At 43.9% G+C, this 24371-nt stretch overlaps 1 protein-coding gene, 1 long non-coding RNA gene and 2 other non-coding genes across 5 annotated transcripts in view; 1 reads left to right on the top strand and 3 right to left on the bottom strand.

The window, feature by feature from the left end:
- Positions 1–2892, bottom strand: part of LOC126507321 (uncharacterized) — an 8692-nt gene extending 5800 nt beyond the window's left edge. Inside the window, exons 1-2 of one of the 2 annotated variants that reach the window (XR_007593491.1) lie at positions 2590–2892; positions 1799–1981 (exon numbers count right to left, since the gene is read on the bottom strand). This is a non-coding gene — a long non-coding RNA (uncharacterized lncRNA). Of the gene's footprint in view, positions 1–1798; positions 1982–2589 lie in introns of those variants that run through there. The other variant, XR_007593492.1, reaches the window with a different exon arrangement.
- Positions 2319–2397, bottom strand: LOC126507389 (small Cajal body-specific RNA 18). Its single transcript, XR_007593513.1, has one exon. It is a non-coding gene; the product is annotated as a small Cajal body-specific RNA 18 (non-coding RNA).
- On the bottom strand, positions 2487–2626 carry LOC126507390 (small Cajal body-specific RNA 17). Its single transcript, XR_007593514.1, has one exon. It is a non-coding gene; the product is annotated as a small Cajal body-specific RNA 17 (non-coding RNA).
- Positions 2893–3008: 116 nt separating the features above from the next.
- The window catches only part of Acaa2 (acetyl-CoA acyltransferase 2), a 28202-nt gene continuing 6839 nt past the window's right edge, over positions 3009–24371 (top strand). Inside the window, exons 1-7 of the mRNA XM_050151617.1 lie at positions 3009–3147; positions 11512–11678; positions 17450–17578; positions 18381–18497; positions 20337–20484; positions 23079–23254; positions 23845–23974. Of these exons, the coding sequence (XP_050007574.1) occupies positions 3132–3147; positions 11512–11678; positions 17450–17578; positions 18381–18497; positions 20337–20484; positions 23079–23254; positions 23845–23974 (883 nt within the window). The 5' untranslated portion in view covers positions 3009–3131. The remainder of the gene's footprint in view (positions 3148–11511; positions 11679–17449; positions 17579–18380; positions 18498–20336; positions 20485–23078; positions 23255–23844; positions 23975–24371) is intronic.

The raw sequence follows: 24371 nt of genomic DNA on the forward strand, positions 1-24371 counted from the left end.
CGCCCCCCCCCCCCCCCCCCCGCTTCCAGACAGGAGCTCCTACTTCTTTGGACCCTAACCAAACACCAAAACCCTAGCATCTTCTTGCTGAGATACAATCAATTCCTTGAGGCATGCCCTTGGTGTGCACTTTCCCTCCTTGTATGAATATTAACTACAAATGTTTCTCAGAACCTATCTGTCTGAATGACATCCAAACAATGTTGTCTTCCTCCACCAATATCACTGCTTTCCAGGGTGACCGTGTACTCAAAGATGTGCCAAGATTTGCTTTAAGCTGTATTGCTACATGACATCTTATTAAAGGCTTGTTGGAATTTGCAAATGGCTTGCAAACAGAGAAGAAATTAAGTCTAAGACAGTGCCTCACGGCTACTGGAGCACATCAAGACAGGGTAAACTTATGATAAGCAAGCTCTCAAATCCATGTCTACCACTTCATGACTATAATTTATTTCTTTATCCTTGTTTGGCAGCTTGAACTTCGTAGAGAGCGAATATTTGCTGTAAGTAAAAACCGGAGCCAAGCTAATATTGGCCTAATAACCGAAGTTCTCACCAAGGCAGACTAACTGTGTGCATGTGCACAGCTTTCCACTTGTACCGTCACTATGTGGGGGTGGGGAGTGGGGACGACACAGGGTCTTGTGTAGTCCGTGCCGACACGAATGGCCTCTCAAGTGCTGTGATTACAGGCATGTACCACACACACGTTAAAAACTATTGCAGCTCCCAAGGACTTTGCTTGCTCTCCTCGGCTGCCAGTACTGCAACTTCTGTCAACGTTGATTATAGGAAAAGTGATTCAGAAAGAGTGAGAGAAAGGACTGAAGTTAGACAGTTCTCAGATCTCGGATAATCTTGACAGTAGAATTTACAGATTTACAATGGACTCACTAATTTCCAATTTTATGTTAACACTACATCTTTCCCTCCAAAATTAACTACAGAAAGATAACACTGCATTTCGAAAAACATTGGAGGCTAAGCATATAAGAACGGAATAATGCTATCTCGTGTCTAGACCAGTAATAAATAACGCTATCTCTTGTCTAGACCAGTTTATTTTGAAAGGCATAGTGTTACAGGAGTGTACTCTATTTAACTATCTTAGAGATACTTCTACATAATTTTGTAGCCTAGGTGAAGAATACTCCTTTTGTGAAGAATGTTAAGGCTCCAGAAGACATGGGAAGACAGAACAGAGTAGAACACACTTTTCCACTCCTTGGTGACATTTTTGTCATTTGTTTTCCTGCTCGCTACCATTTCTATGCATCTTGCTTCATGACTTTTGGTGCAGATTGTTGCAACTAAACATTTCTGTGCATAACTACAAACAAAACAAAACCCTCCAAACGCCAATCTCCTACATACCGATGAAGTTTGGGCTTGTCTTGCTGTGATTAGGTTCAGGTGATTCCGGGGAGGAACCCTACATAAATAAGTGAGTTATGTCCTCCTCACAGCAAGGGAGTCCACAGTCTCTATTGGGGATTCTAAGTTTGATCATCTGGTTAAGGGAACGCCTCAGTTCCTTTTCTGATCCTGGAACTGCAGTTATACACACACCTGTTTGAGTATACGCTTACTTTTCACTCTGATTTTATCGGGGCCCATTCAGGTCATTTATAATTACATTCAATAGTAAACCTGGAAGTCCCTCTTGGTGGTGACTTGAAATAAGAGGAACGCGTGAGAGAGCATGTGTGTGTATGCGAATGGCTTCATGAAAACTCCTAAGAGAACTGTAAATAACGTGTGCTGAAGTGTTCGCAGGGTGAAGCCAACGTCAATCTTTTAAAAACAAGGTTTTAATGCGCAGATGTGAAATGGCAAACAGCAGGTTCTCTGCACGGACCTTTTCACATTTCTGTAATTCCTGAAAGTTTTCACGAAAAACGATTAGGTTAAAGCCGTGCGGATCTCATCGTTTGAGGCTAGCCTCGGCTACAGGGCGAGTTCCGGAAAGCAGGAAACACTGTCTCAAAAAACGGGGGCGGGGGAAGGGAGGGAGAGGAGGAGGGAGGGGAGGGAGGGAGAAGGAAGGGAGGAGGGGAAGGGGGGGAGGAAAGGGGAGGGGAAGGGGGAGGGAGAGAGAGAAATTTTAGATTAAAAATGCAGTCCCCCACTCCAAGGGAGCGGGCCAAACAACACACACAAAGCTTAACTGGAGCGGGCTGTGGCTGAGGAGTTAATACAAGTCAACAGCGCCACCCACGCCCCGCCCCGTTGCCACCGACAGTCCCGTTGGCTCGGCGCCGCGGGACCCAGCGCTCCCGACCTCCCCGCTCTGCCCAGGCCGCCTCCTGCTCGCCTGGCCTCAGTGTTCGCAGCACACTCCATCACCTGGTTCCCAGAACTCAGATTGCGCAGTGGTCACGTCATCATCGGCAGGGCCCAGAGCAGGCGGCGTGGGCATCCCTAAACCTGCGCCCCCCACCCAGCCTCACCTCCCCCTCGGTCCCTCACCCCTCAGCTCCCCGCGCCAGGTCCCCGGGCCCCATCACCTGCCACGTTTTCATAATCCTCTCAGGCTCCGGACCGGCAGCGCCGGCCACGGGAGGCCTGATCATATAAGGAAAATACCTCGGGCTCACTTGGGGCTGAGTCGGGGTCCCAGGCGCGCCCTACTCTACGGCATTCCCTTTCCCTTCTCCAGGCGCCCCAGCTACCGGCTGCAGAAACCCTAAGAGCAGCCCAGGCCTCGGCCATGAGACTGCGCAGGCGCAGGGGCAGCCACTCTCACCGCGCCGCCGCCAGCCCCGCCCCTGCCCATTGGCCCCGCCCACTCAAGCTTGGGTGGGGCGGGGCTGGATCTTGCCGCCAGTCCTGTACCGCGGTGCCCCAGCCTGGAGATGGACAGAGCGGGCAGAGTTTCTAGAAGCCGGGGATGGGACAGATAATAGGACTGTGTGGCCGAGGTCATCCCTGGTTCCCAGGGGAGGGGCGCGGGGCACACGTGGTATGGATTAGGGTAACCTTGACCCTGGCAGCGGGGATGGGGGGGGCAATGTAGGGGAAAGGGCAGGGGTGCGGCCTCGCGGAGCGCCGCCCATACTCTTAAGGCTGGGCTAGGGCGGGTGGCCGAGTGTTGCCGACACAGCCCCACGGAGTAAGCGAGCTTCACCATGGCGCTGCTACGAGGTGAGCCAGCGCGCTTGGTGACCCCTGGCCGGGCTTCGGCTTCTGGGCTCTGGGGGCAAGCCGAGGTGGCGGGTGCAGGTCATTTCCCCGGGTTGGGGTCGGGATAGACATTGTTTGCTTTGAGGAGGAAACTCCATAGGAGGCACGGGCGACAGCGGTGCAGTTTCCAGCGGACAGATTGGAGACCAGGATTGGCTCTGCTCCTGACCTTGGAGGTCACTGGCGCGAAAGTGATTTCTTCCTTACTTACTCAACTCTGAAGGAAAACGCGGTGGTGCCAGAAGCACCAACGAGGTGGTCTGGGGCAGAGCGGGTGTGCACTGAAGCGCAGAGGCCTGGTCTCAGCCACGGTGTGTGGGGAAGATAATACTCCCCAAGAGGCTTCAGGGAACCTCCACTGGGGTGCCCTGATCCCTCAAAATAATTGGCAGTGGCTTGTTTGAAACTCCGCCTCACTCCTTTTTTTTCTTCCATTCCTTTAGTGTGAGCGACTGCAGAAAAGTGCAGGCCCTCAGTACCTAACTGCAGGGTTGTTATTGTTTTAAGAAATTTCACGCTCCTTTTTCATAGCAGCTCAACAGGAAACAGAATTTTAACTTAAAGACACAAGTCTCTGTTGACTATGAGGCTGAAAGAATACATATTAAATCCCTGAAGCAGGAGAAGACCTCACGTGATCTAAAGACCTATTTGGTGGTACAAATACAAAGTGGACTGTGTAGGCGATATCATAACCCCAGGGGAAGGCAATGCAAGCATTTCAAACGGGGAGGGCACCGTCTGGTCTCTACTCTGTCTTGATTTCCTCTTGGCTCTGGCACTGCCTTTAAAATAAGGAACTTAGGGCGTGAGTTTGACAGTAAGGTGGCCATCGATAGGCTGTGGTGGATGTAATGGTAAAATTAGCGGTGACACCATTCCCCGAATGGTGGGGCCACAAGGGGCAACGAGTCCCAATTCCCAGAGGCAGGGAGCCATGGCAGGTGAGAGACCAAGACAGATAGGCACACCATGCAGAGTGCGGTTGGATATTTATTTAGTGGATTATGGGAGAGAAGGGGAAGGGATTATGAGGAGGAGCCACACAGCAGCTACCTCTTTGGGAGAGAGAGAGAGAGACAGACAGACAGAAAGGGACTGGCTCGGGCTGCAAGCAGAAAGGAAGATGTGCCTGACTCAGCGGTGGAGGGGGCGTCAGAACAGACCATTACAGTGGGGAAATGTAAAGGGAATGCCAAATGACAAGTTCGGTCTTGTGGAACTTCTTGGTGCACTTTATGGGGGGAAACTGGGGAAGAAAGACTTGGAACGATTGAGGGTTTAAGTGAAAGCTTTTGATACCTGTGAAATTTGTGAGGGGAGATGGGGACAGGCACTGATTAGTGAGATCTGGAAGTCCAACGAGCCTAAGAGGCACGTGACTGAACCAAGTGAACTGTGCGTCTTCTGGGAAAAATGCGGTGTATCAGGGTTGCCACGCTTCTCCGATCTTACAGATTCCTTCGAAATGTTAATGAAAACAACAAGATCCCCAACCATAAAATTATCTTCTTTGCTGCTTCATAACTGTAATTGCTACTGTTATAAATCATAATGTAAATAAATATCTGTGTTTTCCAATGATCTTAAGCAACCCTTGTGAAAGGGTTGTTGGACCAAGCAGGGGCAACCCAAGCCCACAGGTTGGGAAACATTGCTAATACCACCTTACTGTTTGGCAAGAAGTTTCACCGACAAGTCTTACTCTCCTTATCTTTGTTGGGAAGGTTCAGAACCTCTCAGACAAGCCAGGCAGGGCTGCCAACTTCCTCTTGAAAGAAATGGCTGACTGGCAGTTTTCCTGGGCTTTGATAGTTGCTCCCACCAAATGAGAACTTATGTAGCAAAGTTCACATACGAGTGGACACAGTTCATGTTTTCCCCTGGATTCTGAATCCATGTTCTTTGGATTAATATCTCTTTCCTGTCTGGGGGGTTTTTTGTTTGTTATTGTTGTCTTTTAGAAGTTTTTAGCATCTGATTTCTCAGAGCATTTTAGATTCTAATTTGATATTGAAGTTTTTTTAGACCTTTAAATATCCACATATTGGCTTGGTGTTAGAATGGCTTATGAAATAACCCTGTAAGGTTTCATCTTTGTAGCTACACCTCCCATGTTATTTTTTAAATAGTTGAACTAATACAATTAGGCTGACCTTTCTAGTCTGGGATCACCGGGTAAGGAGCAGTAAGTAATACAGGCGAAAGGGAAGTCTGTGGGTTTGTTTTTATTTTCCCACAGACATTCTTTTTTGTTGAGATCATTTATCCCACTACTAGTACTTCACGAGTATTCTTTTGGATGGTGGAAAATGGGGAAGATTAGCAATGAAAGGGACCTGCGAAGAAACATGAACTTAGCCTCTATTGTTTCTTTGGGGTCATCTGTGATCATTCCATGTTCCATGTACATAAGGTATCAACACCCCACCCCCACCCCAACAGATGTTTAAAATTCCTTTGTTGTGGGACCTGGAGAGATGGCTCAGTGGTTAAAGAGTATGTACTGCTCAGGCAGAGAACCTGGATTTTGGTTCTGGCACCCCGGTCAGGTGACTTTTAACTGCTGGAACTCCAGCTCAGCCCACTGCCCCCTTCCGGCTTCCATGGGCACTGTTCCCCATCATACATACGTACATACATACATACCTAAAAATAAAAATACATCTTAAAAATTCCTTGTGTTGGGATTTCAAAAGTTTCACAGTTACACAGCCAGGCTGTGGTAGCAAGGCGTATGTAAAATGTATATTCTATTTGGGCTTCCCTAAATTTGAACCTATAAATTTGAATTTTACCAAATGTAGAGTTTCCATTTAGTATTTCTTTAAATTGTTTTCTTCTGACTCATTTTCGTCTCTGTGGTACCCTGACTGCTATTGGTCCTGAGGTTCTACTTATCTCTCCCCCGCTTAAGTTTTTCATCACAGACATTTGAGCAGGTTGGAGTTTACAGAATGCACCGCACATAGCTGTATGGCTGTCCACCTAGTTGTTAGCACCCTTAGTGTGGTATATCTGGGGCTTTGTTCTTTGTTTGGTTTTAGGTTTTGTTGTTGTTGTGTTTTTCTGTTTTCCCTTTGTTTGTTTTGGTTTTCTCAAGACAGAGTTTCTCTGGCTGTCCTAGAACTCACTCTATAGACAAGGGTGGCATCAGTCTCAGATCTGCCTGCCTCTGCCTCTTTAGTGCTGATGGGATTAAAGGTGAGCACCACCTGGGTTTTGTGTGGTATGTGGTATGTGGTATATTGATTAGCTAATATTGACACATTGTTATTTACCAAAGTCCATAATTTACATCAAAGTCCACACTTTGTTTAACTCAATGCTTTGAGGTTTGACAAGTGTATAAATGACATGTATCACCAGCGTTGTGCAGAGGAAATATTTTGCCCTGTAAATCCCATGTCCCACCTACTCACTCCTGTTTCTGAGCCCTTTGCCAAGTGCTCACCTTTGTCCTATCTGTAGCTTTGCCTCTCCGGATATTTATGTAGTAAGAACATAGTGTGTGGCATTTCCAGACTGACTTCTTTTCAATACACAGTGTCCTTCCTTTATTGCCAAAGTAAAATTCCATTTTATATGTGACACTTAATCACTTATTGAAGAGCATCTTAGGTGCTGCCTTGTTTTGGCAATCACAAATAAACAAACACGTGTGTAGGTTTACAAGTCCCTTAGGGAACTACAAAGGCTGACAGTCACTAGAGCCAGTGGTTAAGGTATGTTTTTGTATGAAGTTGGTAAACTGTCTTCCAATATGTGTGGTCTTGTCTTCCACTGACAACAAATGGTTTTCTGCTGCTACACAGCCTCACTAGTATTTGATAGTGTCAGCATTTGGGTCTTAGCCATGGAAATGGTTGTGTGTTTTAACATTGTTTTAATTTATATTAATGACCTCTAGTGTTCATCATCTTCACATATACTTGCTTGCCCTCTGTGTGTTTTCTTTGATGAACCATGTTTTCTTTCTTTCTTTCTTTCTTTCTTTCTTTCTTTCTTTCTTTCTTTTTTTGTTTGTTTCTTGGTTTTTCTAGACAGTGTTTCTCTGTAGCTTTTGGATCCTGTCCTGAAACTAACTCTTGTAGACCAGGCTGGTCTTGAACTCAGAGAGATCCGTCTGCCTCCACCTCCTGAATGCTGGGATTAAAGGCGCGTGCCACCACTGCTCGGCTTTTTGCCCAGTTTTTAAAATATGTTTTTATTAATTCTTTAGGAATTTCTTACAATTGTATTTAGATAATTTTCACCCCCACTCTTCCCTCAAGATCCTCCCAAATTCACAATCCACTTCCCACCCCCTCCCAATTTTATGTCCTCTTTTTTTCCTTTTCAATTTTTGAATAACTACTGAGTCTGGTTTGTGTTGCCAATAAATTACTTGTGAGTATGAGGCCGTGTAGCAAAGTGTGATGCCTGAATGGCAACAGCTGCGCCGTGATACTCTAAGTGAGAAGTGTCCCCCATAGGTTCACAGGTTTGAACACTTGGTCTCCAGTCAGGGAGATTGTGAGAGGTGTAGCCTTGCTGGAGGAAGTGCATCAGTCAGAAGCAGGCATTGAGAGTTCCTAACAGTGCTTCTCAGCCTTCCTAACCTGCAACCCTTTAATCCAGTTCCTCCTGCTGTGGTGACCCCCAACTATAAAATTACTTCATTGCTACTTCATAACTGTAATTTTGCTACTGTTATTGGTCATAATGTAAATATCTGATAGGCAGGGCCCTATATGTGATATCACGACCCACAGGTTGAGAACCACTGATTTACAGCATTGGCCCTCCCTCAGTTCATTCTCTACTTCCTGCTGCCCTGCCTGCCACTTCCTGCCTTGCGTCTCCACCACACGGGTTCTTGTCCTTCTCGAACCTTAAAGCCAAAATAAACACTTGCGTAAGTTGCCTTGCTCAAGGTATTTATCACAGCCTCAGAAAAGAAATGCGTCCTTCCCTCCCTGGGAAGCCACCTGCTGTCAATAGCTCCTCAGGGGAGGGAGTTCCCGAGCCCCTCCCACTTTCCTGCTAGAAAGTTGCCTGGCTTGTTCTTGTGGAAGAGAGTCTCATGCTGTGAGTTCCTGGGGACCAGAGTCCCGTCTCTTCCGGAAGATACCCTCTGCCCCCCCCCCCCAACCTCTGGTTCTCACAGCCTTTCAGCCTCCTCTTCCGCAGTGGTCCTGTGTCTTACAAGAAGGGTAGCAGATGTCTGTCAATCCATTTGTGGTCAGTGTTGGCTAAGGAAGAAAACAGAATCCAGTCTCTACGTTGTTTCATCTGCTGCATCCAAAATAAAGTTAAAAATTAGGGTCAGCGAGACGGTTTAGTGGTAAAGGTGCTTGCTTCCATGGCTGACTACCGGAGTTCAATCACTGGAACCCACATGACAAAATATGCCCACAGCTACAACAGCAACAAGTGTGTGGCTAATGCTTTCTGATTGGATTTCAGGCCTCCTGCACAGGAGGAAACACACGTCTAGCACTATAAGCAGCGTCAAGAACCTGTTTGGAGAGTTCACAGGCCCCAGGGGCGGACCTACTGTTTGCTAAGCAGACATAGTATCAAGCTGCCTTCTAAATTCCCACGTCCAGAGAAGTTTCTTTGTGCAGTGGATGGTGGTTAGTGCAGAAACTCCAAACTGGGTAGCGAAGTGTCAGCAGAGTTCCCAGGGTAAAGTGAGAGAGACTGTCTTTAAAAAGGTGACCATCACTGTCACCAACACCTGGGCTTGCCCTCTGGCCTCTATACACATATGCACACACACTCACAGAAGTACACATAAAAATACGAGTAATTAAAATATTCAGAGACTGTTCACTAAGAAAGACATTGGCAAATAGGAAGCCTTGGTGGCTCAGGATAACCCAGCTACCAGAACAAGCTGCTTCCCTACACCAATAACAGCCATAGTCTTCCCTGAACACCCGGATGTATCATAAATAGCTGCATGGATCTGTCTCATTTTAAAGTACACATGTTTTCCCACATTCTGTTAGACTGTAAGTTCCTCAAAGTAGAAATAAGAAGAGACTAAATTCAGTTTGTTCTGTGTAAGAGGTCATACATGTAAATTGTTGATACTTTAGACAGCAGTGGTATACTGTTTGGATATTCATAATTATAGGTCAGTATTGCAATACAAACCCAATATAAAAGCTCTCATAATTCCTTTCTTTCTTCCCTCCCCCTGTCCTTCATTGCTGGCTGGAATGGGGAGACACACACACACACACTATGTTGTTCCCATTAGCCTCAAACTCAGTTTCTCCTGTTTCTGCCTTTCTCTGCCTGGATTACAGACCTTTGCTGCTCTCATCTGTGTTACACAGTACCTACCCCATGTGTCAGCTACACACTCACAGTACCCGCCCCCATGTGTGTCAGCTACACACTCAGTACCCGCCCCCATGTGTCAGCTACACACTCACAGTACCTGCCCCCGTGTGTCAGCTACACACTCACAGTACCTACCCCATGTGTCAGCTACACACTCACAGTACCCGCCCCCGTGTGTGTCAGCTACACACTCACAGTACCCACCCCCGTGTGTCAGCTACACACTCACAGTACCTGCCTCTGTGTGTTAGCTACACACTCACAGTACCTGCCCCCGTGTGTCAGTTACACACTCACAGTACCCACACCCCCGTGCATCAGCTGTCCACTTCCCTCTCGTTGTTCTTGGGAAGATCAGATGATCTCAGGAATAAGCAGATTTCTCACACTTAGTTGAGAAATGTTTGTGCAATGAAAGAACTACAGCCACTATCCAGGTTTCTCACTGTATAGCCCAGTGTCTGCCACTCACCATGGCTCTGGATTGGTACAATCGTAAGGTTTTGGCAACGGTGGAAAGAAATGATTATTTACGTGCATAAGAACACCTATTTGCTTGCTGTACTGAGGACTGAACACATGGCCTCACACGTTAGACAAGCACTGTACCACCGAGCTGTTACCGCGACCCCAGCAAGCATGCCTTCTGTTTACCTAGGAAAGAATCATTAAGTCTGGATAGTTCCTTAGATTAACCAACTGCCAGTGAATTTCATCTGTAAATGGTAACCAAATTTGCCCATTTGTTGCACAGTTTGAGATAACAATAGCAAAGATTACAGTTCAGGATTTGGGAACTTATCATTCAAGTCACCCTGTGACTCCAGAATCAGTGGCACACGGACGTCATTCTGGGCTCCATACATCATACATTCTAGAAATCATGTATTTGTCTCTCTCTGGATGCATTTGGATAGAATGAGGTTGGTTAATCCACGTGGAGAACAATCAGAATTTTTGTTGTGTCTGTAGGCATGCTACTTTATACAGGGGGTATCCCTTCTTATTGAAAGTTCTTTAGTGCAGGTTAGATAGAGCCTCTTGACAGGAATGTTCCAGAAGGAGTTCTCGGGAGGTGGGTCATTAACCTCAGACAACTTTTGGGGACCTTCTAGGGGGCCCTTTAGTTCTGCACAGAGAAACAGTGTCTCAGTTTTCAAAGGGTTCCAGCACTGTAATCAAAGTAAGAAAGTTGCCTAAGGGGAATTTGTTGTAGAATATTGTTTAAGGTATGTTACATTTGTTTATGTTCCAAAACATTTGTTTAACGATGTAAAGATGTGTTACTTTTATTTATGCTGTATTTATTTAACTCTGTGAAGCTGTGATTTTATTTTATTTTTCCTGTCTAAAACACTTGATGGTCTGATAAGAGCTGAAGGGCCAATAGAGAGGCACAAGGAAGGGTAGGCAGGGCTGGCAGGCAGAGAGGATAAGTAGGAGAACTCTGGGAAAGAAAGGAAGGAGCTAAAGAACAAGGAGAGGAGGACGCTAGGAAGCCCCCCCCCCCCAGTCACCCAACTACCCAGCCAGCCACAGTGAAGAGTGAAAGTAAGGTTTACAGAAGTAAGAGAAAGAAAAAGGCCCGAGGTGAAAGGTAGATGGGTTAATTTAAGATAAGAAAAGCTGGCTAGAAACAAATCAAGCTAAGACCTGGCATTTTTAAGTAATAATAATAAGTGTGTGTGTGTGTGTGTGTGTGAGAGAGAGAGAGAGAGAGAGAGAGAGAGAGAGAGAGAGAAAGCGAGATTCATTTGAGAGCTGGGTGGCAGCCCCCCCAAAAGAGCCCAAAGCTAAGAGTAATAAAACAAACAGCAGAAATTTATTTACAATGTAGTTCTTGGACCCTGCATGTAGGGTACTATTTCTATTTATGTGGTTGGTTCTATGCGTTCTTGGATATCTTCAGTTACCTCGTTGGAGATTGTCTTTACCATGCAATGGTAGAAGATGCTAACTAACCAACTGCTAACTCTCTCCATACATTAGGTGTGTTTATCGTGGCTGCTAAGCGCACACCCTTTGGAGCTTTTGGGGGTCTTCTCAAGGACTTCACTGCTATTGACTTAACTGAATTTGCTGCCAGGGCTGCCCTGGCAGCTGGCAAAATCCCACCAGAAACCATCGACAGTGTCGTCGTGGGCAATGTCATGCAGGTTAGTGGGGAGAAGAGATACTCACATCTGTTGCTGTCTCTGATCATTTTGTGGGAATCATTCCTTTACTCTGTCAGCATGCTGACACAGTCATAGTTATCAGTAGTTACAATTTGTAACCTTGGCCACCCTCTGACTCTTAGGGTAATAGCAGACATAACGCAAGGCAGCATGTGTCCCATCTTTCTTGGAACGCATTTCAACCCTGCTTTTTATTTCTTTTTTTATTTTATGCGTGAGTTTTCCCTGTGCCTATGTGCACCAAATGTGTATCTTGTGGCCATGAGGGTTGGAAGAGGGCATCAGATCCCTTGGAACTGGAGTTAGTGACAATTGTGAGCCACCTTGATGGCTGAAAACCAAACCCATGTCCTCTGCAGAACAGAGTGTTCAGTCTTCCTAACTACCGAGCCTCTCTCCAGCCCTACCTCAGTGCTTCTCAAAATGCACACTCACTAGGTTTATGAGAAATTAGCTTTCACAGTGTGTTGCTAAAGGAAATATGCCTGTCAGCTTCCTATCACTGGATTGAAAATGCCTAAGATGTCAGCTGTGGAGGAGAAAAGTTCCGTTTTGATTCATGATGTCAGAGGTTTCTGTCCATAGTCGTTTTCCTCTCTTGTTTTCAGCCAGGGACCACAAAACCCATCATTAGAGGAGCGTGTACTGGAGAAGACCTGTCTCACTTTATGGTAGCCAAAAGCAAAGAGGAATAGAGGGCCAGGGCTCTAATCTGCTCTCTGAGGGCATTCCCCCGAGGACTGATTTTCTCTCACTGGCCCTCCCTCCTAAAGGAGCCACCACCCATGAGTGCCATCCTCTGGGAATCAGGCCTTTCACAGACACCCTTTGGGGGACATTCTAGATCCAGTTTACAGCAGGAAGGAGCAGGCCCATGTAATACACGCAGCATAATCTCTTACACCTTCTAGGAGATTGGTGAGGATTCCCTATGGAAACAAGCAGCCTCTTTACCCTCTCTCTTGGCATGTGTCGTCTGCAAAATAGATCATCCATATGAAGATGATTGAAAGCTATATGTTCCTTCAAAGTATACAGCCATTTGCTGTTTGCATAATGTCTTGGTTAGGGTTTTATTGCTATGAAGAGACACCATGACCATGGCAACTCTTACAAAGAAAAACGTTTAACTGGGACTGGCTTACGCTTCAGAAGGCTAGTCCGTTGTTATGGTGGGAAGCTTGGCAGCATGCAGGCAGACATGGGGTGGGAGAGGTAGCTGAGAGTTCTACATGTGGATCAGCAGGCAGCAGGAAGGCAACAGGGTCTGGCTTGAGCACTTGAAACTTCAGACACCCTTAGTGACACATTTTCTCCGACAAGGCCACATCCACTCCAACAAGGCCACACCCCCTAATGGTGATACTTCCTGAGCCTCTGGAAGCCATTTTCATTCATACCACCACAGTGGAAGTATTTTAGCTATTATGGGTAAGGCATCCAAAGTGGGCGAAAAGAAATTAGAATTTAACACAGATGTCATATGTCTATGCACACGTGTGTGGGAGAGCATGCACATGTGAGACTATGTATATATATTCTGTGTATCTCTAAAATGCTCTAGCCACGGTGACAAATATCTGAGCAAAAAATTACACAGAGGCTTATTCTTTCTTATGAATATCCAGTCTTAGCTTGGCTTGCTTCTAGCCAGCTTTTCTTAGCTTAAATTATCTCATCTATCTTTTGCCTCTGGGTTTTTACCTTTCTCTATTTCTGTATATCTTTTCTTTACTTTTTTGTAGATAGAGACTACTCATTTGTTTCCTAACTGCCCAGACCCAAAATAATTACACTGAAACTTTATTAATTACAAGACTGCTTGGCCAGTTAGCTCAGGCTTCTTATTAACTAACTCTTACATCTTAAACTAACCCATTCCTATTAATTATTTTATATTTTAACATGAGGCTTGTGGTTTACTAGAAAGTTTCCAGGCATCTCTCTCCTTTGGCAGGTACATGGTGTTTCCTTGACTCCACCTACTCTCTCTCTCTCTATCTCTTCCAGCCTGGCTATATTTTGCTAAGTCATTGGCCCAAACAGCTTATTTATTAACCAATAGTAATAAAACATATTCACAGCATACAGAGGGGTATCCCACATCATCTCCCTTTTCTGTCTAAATAAAAAGGAAGGTTTTAACTTTAGTAAAATTACATATATATCAGGCAAGAATTATAGTTACAATATTTAGTCCATTTACATTTGGCAACTTAAGGAAAATACTCTATCATCTATCCTGTCTTTGTGAGTCTAAAGTTTTGTGTCTAATTTATCTTTTGTGTGTGTGTGTGTCTGTGTGTTTTAGTGTTTTTAGAGACAGGGTTTCTCTGTGTAACAGTTCTAGTTGTCTTGGAACTAGCTCTGTAGACCAGGTTGGCCTCAAACTCATGAAGATCCAACTGTCTCTGAGGGCTGGGATTAAAGGTGTGCACCACCACCACCCTGCTAATTTATCTTTTTTTTTAAATTATAACTATCTTTCTTCAACTCCATCAAAGACTCCAGAAGGATAATATTATATAAGTAAACAGGTAGTACATTGTAAGCAACTTCTAAAACTCTAGAATTGAAAAACCTCCCTGCCTGGATACTCACCCAAAGTTCTTTTGCAACATTGGGGCATTCATCTTCAGCCTACAGGCCCACAGTATCTGGCAGACTTTTCCATGAAGAAGGAAATTTCAAAGACAGTTCTGCTTATATTGACAGTTTGTCAGTCACTTTCTTCTGTATCCTTCAGAATGTCTGGCAGACTCATGAAGCAGGAACCCTGAAGGACTGTCTCACCTTCTTTAGGCAAGTTCAGTAGTCATTTTCCTGTGGGTCCTGCATGTCCAGTTTATACAGCATACCATCAAGCAGTCCAGGCAAGAGCAGTTTCTTGCCCAAATGGCTATCCAACTCCATAAGGATCCTCTTAGATGCTCATCTTCCTCTTGAAGTAGATTGGTGCCGCCAGGAGCAGAGTGTCTCAATGTCGTGAAAAGTCCTAAGTTCTTAAAACCTTTTAAATGCCATATTCTGTTCATCTTTGAAAGGTTTAAAGAATCCCTATCCATCTGAAATATATCTCTGTACATCTAGAAAACCTAACTAACATGACTACAAGCTTGACTATTATAGATGACTCTCTATTAACCTATATTTCTTAATTATACATTACATTTTTAAATGACCTATGCAAACATAATACCTTAATCAAGAGCAGAAATATACATATAGCAGAAATGACCTAAAATTTGTATCAATAGACCAAGATCCATACCAGTGTAAATTATTCATCTCTATAGCATATCCCCCTTTAAATGTAATCAGACATTTATAAACAATATTTGGGAATTTAGACATAGTTCTCTCCAAATTGCTTCCTGCTTTTTGTTGGATGAAGTATTTCGGGGGTTTGTAGAGACCTTTCAGGGAATCTTGTTCCATCAAACCACATTGGTCTGGAAGGAATCCAAAGGTTCTCATCCTCTGTGGAAACAAAAGCAGAACCTCTTTTCCAAAGCAATATATCCTTAGACCCAAATTTTGAAGTCAAGATATCTTTAAAATATATATGTTGGTTTAACTTGGCAGTTCGTACAATGAAATGTCTCTCTGTACTTAGCTCCTTCACAGTCAAAAAAATTAAAGGAAACACAATAATATACATAATCCAGACTATCTGTGTTCATTTCATCTTTACATGGCTTATTTTTCTTTACTCCTTTAATCCATGACTCTCTGTACTCTTTGATATTACTTTTACTGTCTTTTTAAAGAATTTGTTTTATTTTTTGAAAACCATTTACTTTTTTTTTTATAACCGTCTATATTCTTTATCTCTCTTTCCCAAGCCTACGTACATTTTTTAAACACACTGTGACCCGTTCAGGGGTTTATTTTTATCTGAATATATATTTATTGCATATCTATAATCATTTTCTGACCAGGAATGCCTTTAAAAAAAAAAAAAGCTAAGCAAGGATGGCTAGGACCAACTCTGCAGTCCTGTCTGTTGGTTCTGCCCAGTCCAACATGGCAGAGGCATGTTCACTGCCTCTGAGAGCCACGAACATCACCCCAGCCCCAGGGTCGTAGTGGGTCTATGTCACCAATTAAGCAATTTATAACACACTGCTCACAGACCCCATTTAAGTACTTGACCTCCTGAAAGAGCCAGAGTTGTTCTTGCAACTCGCACAAGTCAGGGAGCTTTAAAAAAACTATTTTTTAAAGAAGCTGCATAGTTTTTGTTTGGTTGGTTGTTTTTTTGTTTGTTTTGTTTTTTTGCTAATGCTGAGTCAGGAAGCTGTTTCTTAGAGGAGCTGTACCTCTGCTTGTTGCCAGCAAACAGAGCCTATCTGAAAAAGAATTTGGCTACCAAGAAGTTATGCTTAACTCTGTTCTTTTGTGTCTAGAATTTTTTCCAAGGTTCGCAGGTTTTATGTAGATGTAGTTGGTCTATGTTGGCTGTTTAGTAGGCGGAGGCTGCTCATTTGTTTCCCAGCCACACAGATCCAAAATAATTGCACTGAAACTGTATTGATTGCAACACTGCTTGGCCAGCTAGCTCAGGCTTCTTATTAACTAACTCCTACATCTTAAATTAACCCATTCCTATTATTTTGTATTTTACCAGGAGGCTCATGGTTTAATGGAAAGTTTCCAGGCATTTCTCTCCTTCGGCAGCTACATGGTGTCTCCTTGACTCCGTCTACACTCTCTCTATATATCTCTTCTAGTCTAGCTATATTCTGCTAAGTCATTGGTCCAACAGCTTCTTTATTAACTGATAGTAATAAAATATATTCACAGCATGCAGAGGGGGAATCCCACATCACTTCTTACCCCATAGCTTACTGTGTCGCTGAGTGGCTGGCCCCTGGTGTCCTCCTTCTTCTTTTCTTGTGCCTTGATCTCTTCCTCCCAGATTTCTCCTTCTATTTATTCTCTTTACCTGCCAGCCCCACCTATCCTTTCTCCTGCTTTGCTTTTGGCTGTCAGTTCTTTATTAGATCAATCAGGTGTTTTAGACAGGCAAAGTAACACAGCTTCACAGAGTTAAACAAATGCAACACATCTTTGTATCATTAAACAGATGTTTCAAACCATAGACAAATGTAGCACATCTTCAACTAATATTGTACAACAACCTTTTTTATTTATAACTAGCTCTAATTGTTGTAAAATTGTTGTAAACAAATCTCCATCTTTTATTGCAGTACTTAATAGGTAAATTTCCTAACTAGAAGGACAACTTAGTATGTTTAAAATTCAGTTGTCTAAAAAAATTAACAATAGTTGCCGAATATTACATTACAGATGTTTCTGATGGTCTTGAACTGTATGTTTAAGAATGAACAAAATGATAAATTTTGTAATATGTATTTTGCCACAGTAAAATAGTGGAAGCACCACTGACTAAATGATAGTATTTATTTATTTATTCATTTATTTATTTGGTTTTTCGAGACAGGGTTTCTCTGTGGCTTTGGAGCCTGTCCTGGAACTAACTCTGTAGACCAGGCTGGTCTCGAACTCACAGAGATCCTCCTGCCTCTGCCTCCCAAGTGCTGGGATTAAAGGTGTGCACCACCACCGCCTGGCTGATAGTATTTATTAAAATCATGTATATAGTCTCTGTGTGCATATATCCTTTCTCCCCAGAGCCATACAGTTTAGAGATTACCAGCATTTCCATGTCTTTTTTGATTGTTGTTACTGTCTTTCTTATAAAGCGACTTCTTTTTCTTGTCCAGACTTCTTCGGATGCGTTGTACTTGGCAAGGCATGTGGGTTTGCGAGTGGGAGTCCCAACAGAGATTGGAGCCCTCACCGTCAACAGGCTGTGTGGCTCTGGTTTCCAGTCCATCGTGAATGGATGTCAGGTATGGGCAGCCCTGCTTACCTCTCTAAGCATGCTGGTAGTTAATCGAATAGCTGCTCCCCCTCAATAGGGCACGGCAGCTTTAGAGTTCTCACTGCCTCCAGGTAACTGACACAGACATAGTGTGATGGGTAGTTATTTTCACATTGGTCTCTATGACAACATACATTCAACAGTGGTACCCACTCTCCCAGTGTGAATTTTAAACAGAATGACAGCCTCTTTGCTGTTGCTTGCATCTTTTCTGAGAGATGGAAACAGGAAGAATGAAGTGGACCCCTTTATTAACTCTCTAGCTCACCAGTTCCATTAATAGGACTTTTTTTTTACAATTTTTATGACTCTTAAATAGGTGTGCCCTTTATTATCTGCTACATATTTAAGTCAGAGATAAGTATCCCTGTGAATTTTCCAGATTAATGTTGAAGTAAGAATCACTGTTCTTAGAGCTGGGTGTGCCTTGGCATCTGTATAATCTCAGAGTCTAGGATGCTGAGGCGAAAGTTTGCCATACCTCCTAGGCCAGGGTGAGCTACGTAATGAAAGCCTAGCTCTAAATCAGACTGTCCTTAGGCCAAATAGGTAGTGTGTGTTACTCTGACACACACGAGAATAGATTCTTTAACATCAGCTTCTCAGTGACTTTAAACATTTCTTTTAGGTTAGTGCAAATTAAGACACAATGTTTGTTTGAATCACCACTAATTTTTAAAGTCTTTGTATTTCTCAATTTATACTCTGGATACGATAGAAGGACTTTTGTTGTCTGGGTTTTTTTTTTTTTACTTTTTTCCTTTAAACAGGAAATCTGTGCCAAAGATGCTGAAGTTGTCTTGTGTGGAGGAACAGAGAACATGAGCCAAGCCCCCTACTGCGTCAGAAATATGCGCTTTGGAACCAGATTGGGGCTAGATATCAAGGTTTGGACCATTAAATTTCTTAAATTATCTTTTGCTAGTTATATAAGTAATTTTAATAGCGTAACTCTTGAGGGGAGAAAAAAAACTAATTTTGAACCCAGTTTTGTTCATGAGATATTGCCAAGACTTTTATGATTTATATTTTATAGGCTATTTGAAAACTTGTTAGTTTTAGTGTTAGAATCCACATACGTCACATGCAGAAGAAACCATAGGGAAAGGTGGAGGAAGAAGAGAAATGCATTCATGAGTAATCTGGGGGACTAGACCTTTGTAAGGGCATGTGGAGTTCTGCCTCTGGAGTAGGGGCCACTGAATAAGTTTCTCCATCACTAAAAGTGCGGTATCTGCATTCCTCTATTGATCCAAATTGGTCGGGGGAAGAAAATACTCCTTCGCCTCTGACAGCTTTCCCATAGCAATAATAGCTGGGATAAAGAATGCTAAGTCATTGCCCTGCTCATAGAAAAAGCTTAGTAGCTTTCTGTATTTCTTAGCATTTTCCAGGGGCCGGTGAGACGGCTCAGTAGTAAGAAATCCCTGTTTTGCAAGCATGAGGACCTGAAGTTAAATTCCCAGCACCCACACAAAAAGCTGGACATAGCTACCTGTGTCTTTAACCCTGGTACTGGGGAATGGAGACAGGCAGATCCCAGGGAAACTCTAGCAAGCCAGCCTCACTTAAAGACAGAGACTCCACTTGAGTGAGACACCCTATCTTAAAGGCCTAAAGTAAAAAAGAGTAAAGGAAGCTACCTGGAGTCCTCCTTTGGCCTCCGAATGGGCACAAACACCCTCATACTCACATGTATGTACAACACACACACTACACACACAGATGCACACACTCACATGCATGTGCAATGCACACACTACACACACAGATGCACACACTCACATGCATGTGCAATGCACACACTACACACACAGATGCACACACTCACATGCATGTCCAACACACACACTACACACACAGATGCACACACTCACATGCATGTCCAACACACACACTACACACACAGGTGCACACACTGAATAATATAAATAAATAAGACGTGGCTTTTTGGAAACTAAGGAATGAGATTTAGAGACCATGAGTATTTCAGACATGGACGTACTTAAAAACTCTGCTGAGATAGCAATACAGGGATTACGGGCAGGGCGTGGAACATCCTCAGATGCTCTGATGTGGCCTTTTCTGTTCCTCAGTGATTCCGTGCCCTCTTCTTCTCAGTCTAGTAATAACAAAATAACAAATAGAGCCAGCTGTATCTGTCACTGAAGGCCGAGGATGCAAAAGCCACACATGTGTGCTCTCCCCGCCAGACCACATGATAGTTTACTTAAAGGGGTTGCAGAAAAACCCTACATGAGTACCCAGTGTTGGACTTCTCCCCGGAGGATTCACTTGTGATTGTGGGGTAAGCTCCTGTTGGAAGGACACTTAGAGCTGTGTATTTACAGTGGCATACAATAAACATTTCTGAGACGTTGGGTGTATTTTTAGATGCTAGATTTTCTTAATGTCCCAGAACCAAATATGAATAGAAATAATAAGTGCAATTGTTATGTAAATCTAAAGAAATTATGACATGTTCCTTCCAAAGATAGTTTTTTAAAATATTTATTTAGTATATATACAATATTCTGTCTGTATGTATGCCTGCAGGCCAGAAGAGGGCACCAAACCCCATTACAGATGGTTGTGAGCCACTATGTGGTTGCTGGGAATTGAACTTAGAACCTTTGGAAGAGCAGGCAATGCTCTTAACCTCTGAGCCATCTCTCCAGCCCCCAAAGATAGTGTTTTAACATGTCGCTGCCTGACTGTCTTTATAGCTGGAAGACACCTTGTGGACAGGATTAATGGATCCGCATGTTAAGCTCACCATGGCGCTGACTGCAGAGAACCTTGCTGTAAAACACAACATAAGCAGAGAAGACTGTGACCGATATGCACTGCAGTCCCAGCAGAGGTGGAAAGCCGGTTGGTATAGAGAGAAGAACGTGCTGGGCGGTGGGCGGGGTTCTTCCTGAAGGTCATGTGACCAGGCAGGGATGGATTTTTAAAACTCATACCTTTGGAAATCACATTTTTCTTTTTTCTTTTGGTTTTAGATGATCAGGTAACTCCGTTACAGAACATTTCATGTGGAAATTTCTCTTGTGAAATAAGCTAATGCAGTATTGCAGGCTGAAGTGTGGGTAGTTAGGAGCACTGGCTGCCCATGCAGAGAACTCGTGCTCGGTTCCCAGTGCCCGTATAGCAGCTTTGACCTCCATGGGTACATTTGATACATAGGAACTCACACAGGCACACATACGTATACATAAGTAATAAATTAATAACTAAACCTAACCAAAAGTAGGATGTCACTTGGCCCAATCTGAACGTGGGGATTTTGTCCTGGCCTAGTCGGTCTCCATAGAACATACTGAGGCATTTTATTTGCTCCACCAGATGAAACTGCTGCTTATGGCAGTAGGGGCAGGGTTTTGTTCGGGGGGTTTGTTTTGTTTATCAACTGTAAAGTGATATCAAGAAGAACAAAGTAGTCAGGCATGGAGGTATATGCCTTAAATTCCAGCACTCAGAAGACGAGGGCTGTCAGATCTCTGTGAGTTCCAGGCAATACAAGGACTACAAAGTAAGACCCTGTCTTGGAGGTTAAATTGATATTTTTTTCCTGACTAGTCCAGAGTAGGTCAGTGGCCTTTCCCACGAGCTATGTCCTAACATACAGAGAGGGGATCTGTCTGCTGCTGGGGCCTGACCAACTGGGTGTCTTTGGATGCTTCCTTCTCCCATTCCTCATTGTGTCTGACTCAGTTCACTAGTCCAAGACCCTCCCTCCACTGCCTCGCGACACACGCTGCTTTCTGGTCCTCCAGCACAAACACCTGGACAGCTGTTGGCTTCTCAATGGCAGCTTGAAGGAATTTGCCAGCCCTCCGAATAAGAATTTAACTGAACTGTTGTTATTATCATCCACCAGAAGTTCTTGTGTGGGGATGCTTTTGATGGAGTGAGGATGAAGTGGGTCCATTGAGAGGAAGAAGTGGGTGGAGCCGATGCCATCCTGCTCACCATTCCAGTTATTTCTAAGAGGCACTTGTAGTCCAGAGAGCACCAAGCCATCTCATGGGTTTTTACTTCCATTGTGGTGAAGGGATCTGACCTCAGTTATTCACAGACCACCTATAAACTAGAGAAAATCAAGCCTAAGCTTCCTGCTTCCCAGACAAAAAGAGTCAAACTAAATAAGGGCAGAACTTTTGTTTTTCCAACGGAAATGTGAGATCAAAGTTCAGATGAAGGGCTTTCAAGAAACTCAGGGGGTGGGGATGTTGCTGTACACATACGATGTCCTGAGTTTGAAACCCCAGCACCCATGTAAAACTGAGGGTGGCCACACTCCAGCACTCGGGGTAGAGGCATGCTAGGAGTTAGCTGACTGGACAGCCTAACCGAAACAGTGAATTTCATGTTCAGTGAGACCCTCCCTTCGGGAAACAAGGCAGAGCATGAGAGTAGGGTACCAGGATACCTCGGGTCTCTGTGCAAACATGCAAACAGGCATGCATACACATGCATATACCACACACATATATACACACACACTAAAGTAGGATTTTTTTTTCCTGACCAACTCTATTGTTGAGGTGATAGATGACTCCAGTGTGTTCTGATCTGTGGAGGTTCAAAATAGATACAATGTGTTTTATGTAATTACATCAGTTGCAGCTCTTAGAATCTCTTCAGGTTGTCCTTGTCTCAACCTATGCTGGGTGGCATAGGCAACTCTGTGATGAGTTTGATTACTCATTTTTTTCACCAAAAATTTTGGATGCATTTTCTTAAAATTTATTTATATTTTATGGGTGTTCTGCATGAACAGGGCATCAGATCCCATTATAGATGTTGCTGGGAACTGAGCTCAGGACCTCTGTAAGAGTAGGCAGTGCTCTTAACCACTGAGCCATCTGTCCAGCCCAAGTTGGGTATATTTAGTTCTGTTGCATCTATATCTAATACAGCTGTCAGTCTAGCATCTCACAATAAAAACATTTAATAAAACAAAAAGTCAGAGTAGGATCTCAGGATATGGCTCGGATTGTAGAGTACTTGTTATAACAAGCAGGAGGACCTGAGTTCAAATCCCAAAATCCACATCCACATAAATTGGGTGTGGTAGGGCAATCCGCAGTCCTCATGCTCCCGGTAAAGATGAAAGGCAGAAACAGGAGACTCTCCAAAAGCTCATGGGCCAGTTGGTCTGCTGTACACTAGGCAACAGAGATTCTGCCTCATGCAGTGTTGGAGGTGTGGTCCAGTGCGCGCACACACGCGCACACACACACACACACACACACCGAATGATAATTTCAAAAAGGTGCAGACTCACTGTGTAGATTCCTGGGGTGGGGGTATGTTAAATCCTCCAATAGGAAAGCAGCTTGCTAAGTACAAAGAGACTGAAGGACCCTCTGAGCAGTTAGAGCAGGGGTTAAGCTGACAGAATCGGTTCCTGGCTTCTCTTCCTTTCAGAGTTTGGTTCTAATGGTCTTTCACTATTTCAGCTAACGATGCTGGCTACTTTAAAGAGGAAATAGCACCCATTGAGGTGAAGACAAAGAAAGGAAAGCAGATGATGGAAGTGGATGAGCATCCTCGACCCCAAACAACCATGGAACAATTGCAAAAGCTCCCTCCAGTGTTCAAGAAAGACGGGACTGTCACTGCGGGCAACGCCTCGGTGTGTCACATATCCTTACCAATATCTTCTTGCCAAATGATTGTGAAGTCTCTGCCAGATATGTCTAGAAACTTCTAACCTTTAGTTGTTTATCTTACACTGGTAATGTTTATATTTTTGTTAATTTGACTTTTTGTAGTCTAACATGAAACCTGTAGCCAGGGATCCTGATAATCTGATTTCTTCATCTTTTCAGTCCGTTGAAAGGAAATCCTCTGGGCTTATGAAGTTTAGTTTTCATACCTCATGCCTTTTCCTTTTGCTTTCTTACATAATAATTTGTCGTATTTTTTTTTACATCTATATGTATCTGATGTAAAGATTTTAATTTTTTTCTTTCTCTCTCTCTCTCCCTCTCTTTCTGCATTCCTTTCCGTTGTCCTTTGGTGAGGTTTCATTCCACGCTTAAAGGATCTCTAAAGTCCCCCAGGGTCCCCACAGTGCTTCCACCAGCATCCAACACATTGGTCAGCGCTTCCTGTGCACGGCCCTAACCCTATTCTACTCTGTGATCTGCTGCACCATTAGTTCGAACCTTACCTCACTTCTTTTACGGCTCTTGTTTTTAATCTGCTGGTTTTGTTTTGAAGGGGGTGTCTGACGGTGCTGGAGCTGTTATCATAGCTAGTGAAGAAGCTGTCAAAAAGCATAACTTCACACCACTGGCCAGAATTGTGGGCTACCACGTATCTGGATGTGATCCCAGTATCATGGGTATTGGTGAGTTTATCATGAAAACTGTTCTGTTCTTTTGACTAGAGTTGGGTCTTTTTGGGCATTCAGAGTCTTGGAAAAGCAACCAAATCAAGATCCCTGGTGGGCTCACTTAGGTCATCTTTATGAAGAACCGTCCTCCACATGACAGGACCAAGACCATGCAAGTCCTCTATAGGCAGCAGTCATAGTGTACTGTCTGTCTGAAGTATTTAAAAGTCATCCCACAGGGGCTAGACAGCGTGCCGTGTTTAAGGGTGCATACTCTCTTGTATATCCAAGTTCGGTTTATAGCGTCCATGTCAGGCGGCTTCCAACTGTCTGTAATTGCAGCTCCAGAAGAATCTGATTCTCCCCGTCTCCATGGGCACTCTACACATATGCACATGCACACATGTGCGCG

This window comes from Alexandromys fortis, unplaced genomic scaffold (assembly GCF_014885135.2).
Source record: "Alexandromys fortis isolate MF-2015 unplaced genomic scaffold, M_Fortis_MF-2015_v1.1 scaffold_71, whole genome shotgun sequence".
In the NCBI taxonomy this organism is placed as follows: domain Eukaryota; kingdom Metazoa; phylum Chordata; class Mammalia; order Rodentia; family Cricetidae; genus Alexandromys; species Alexandromys fortis.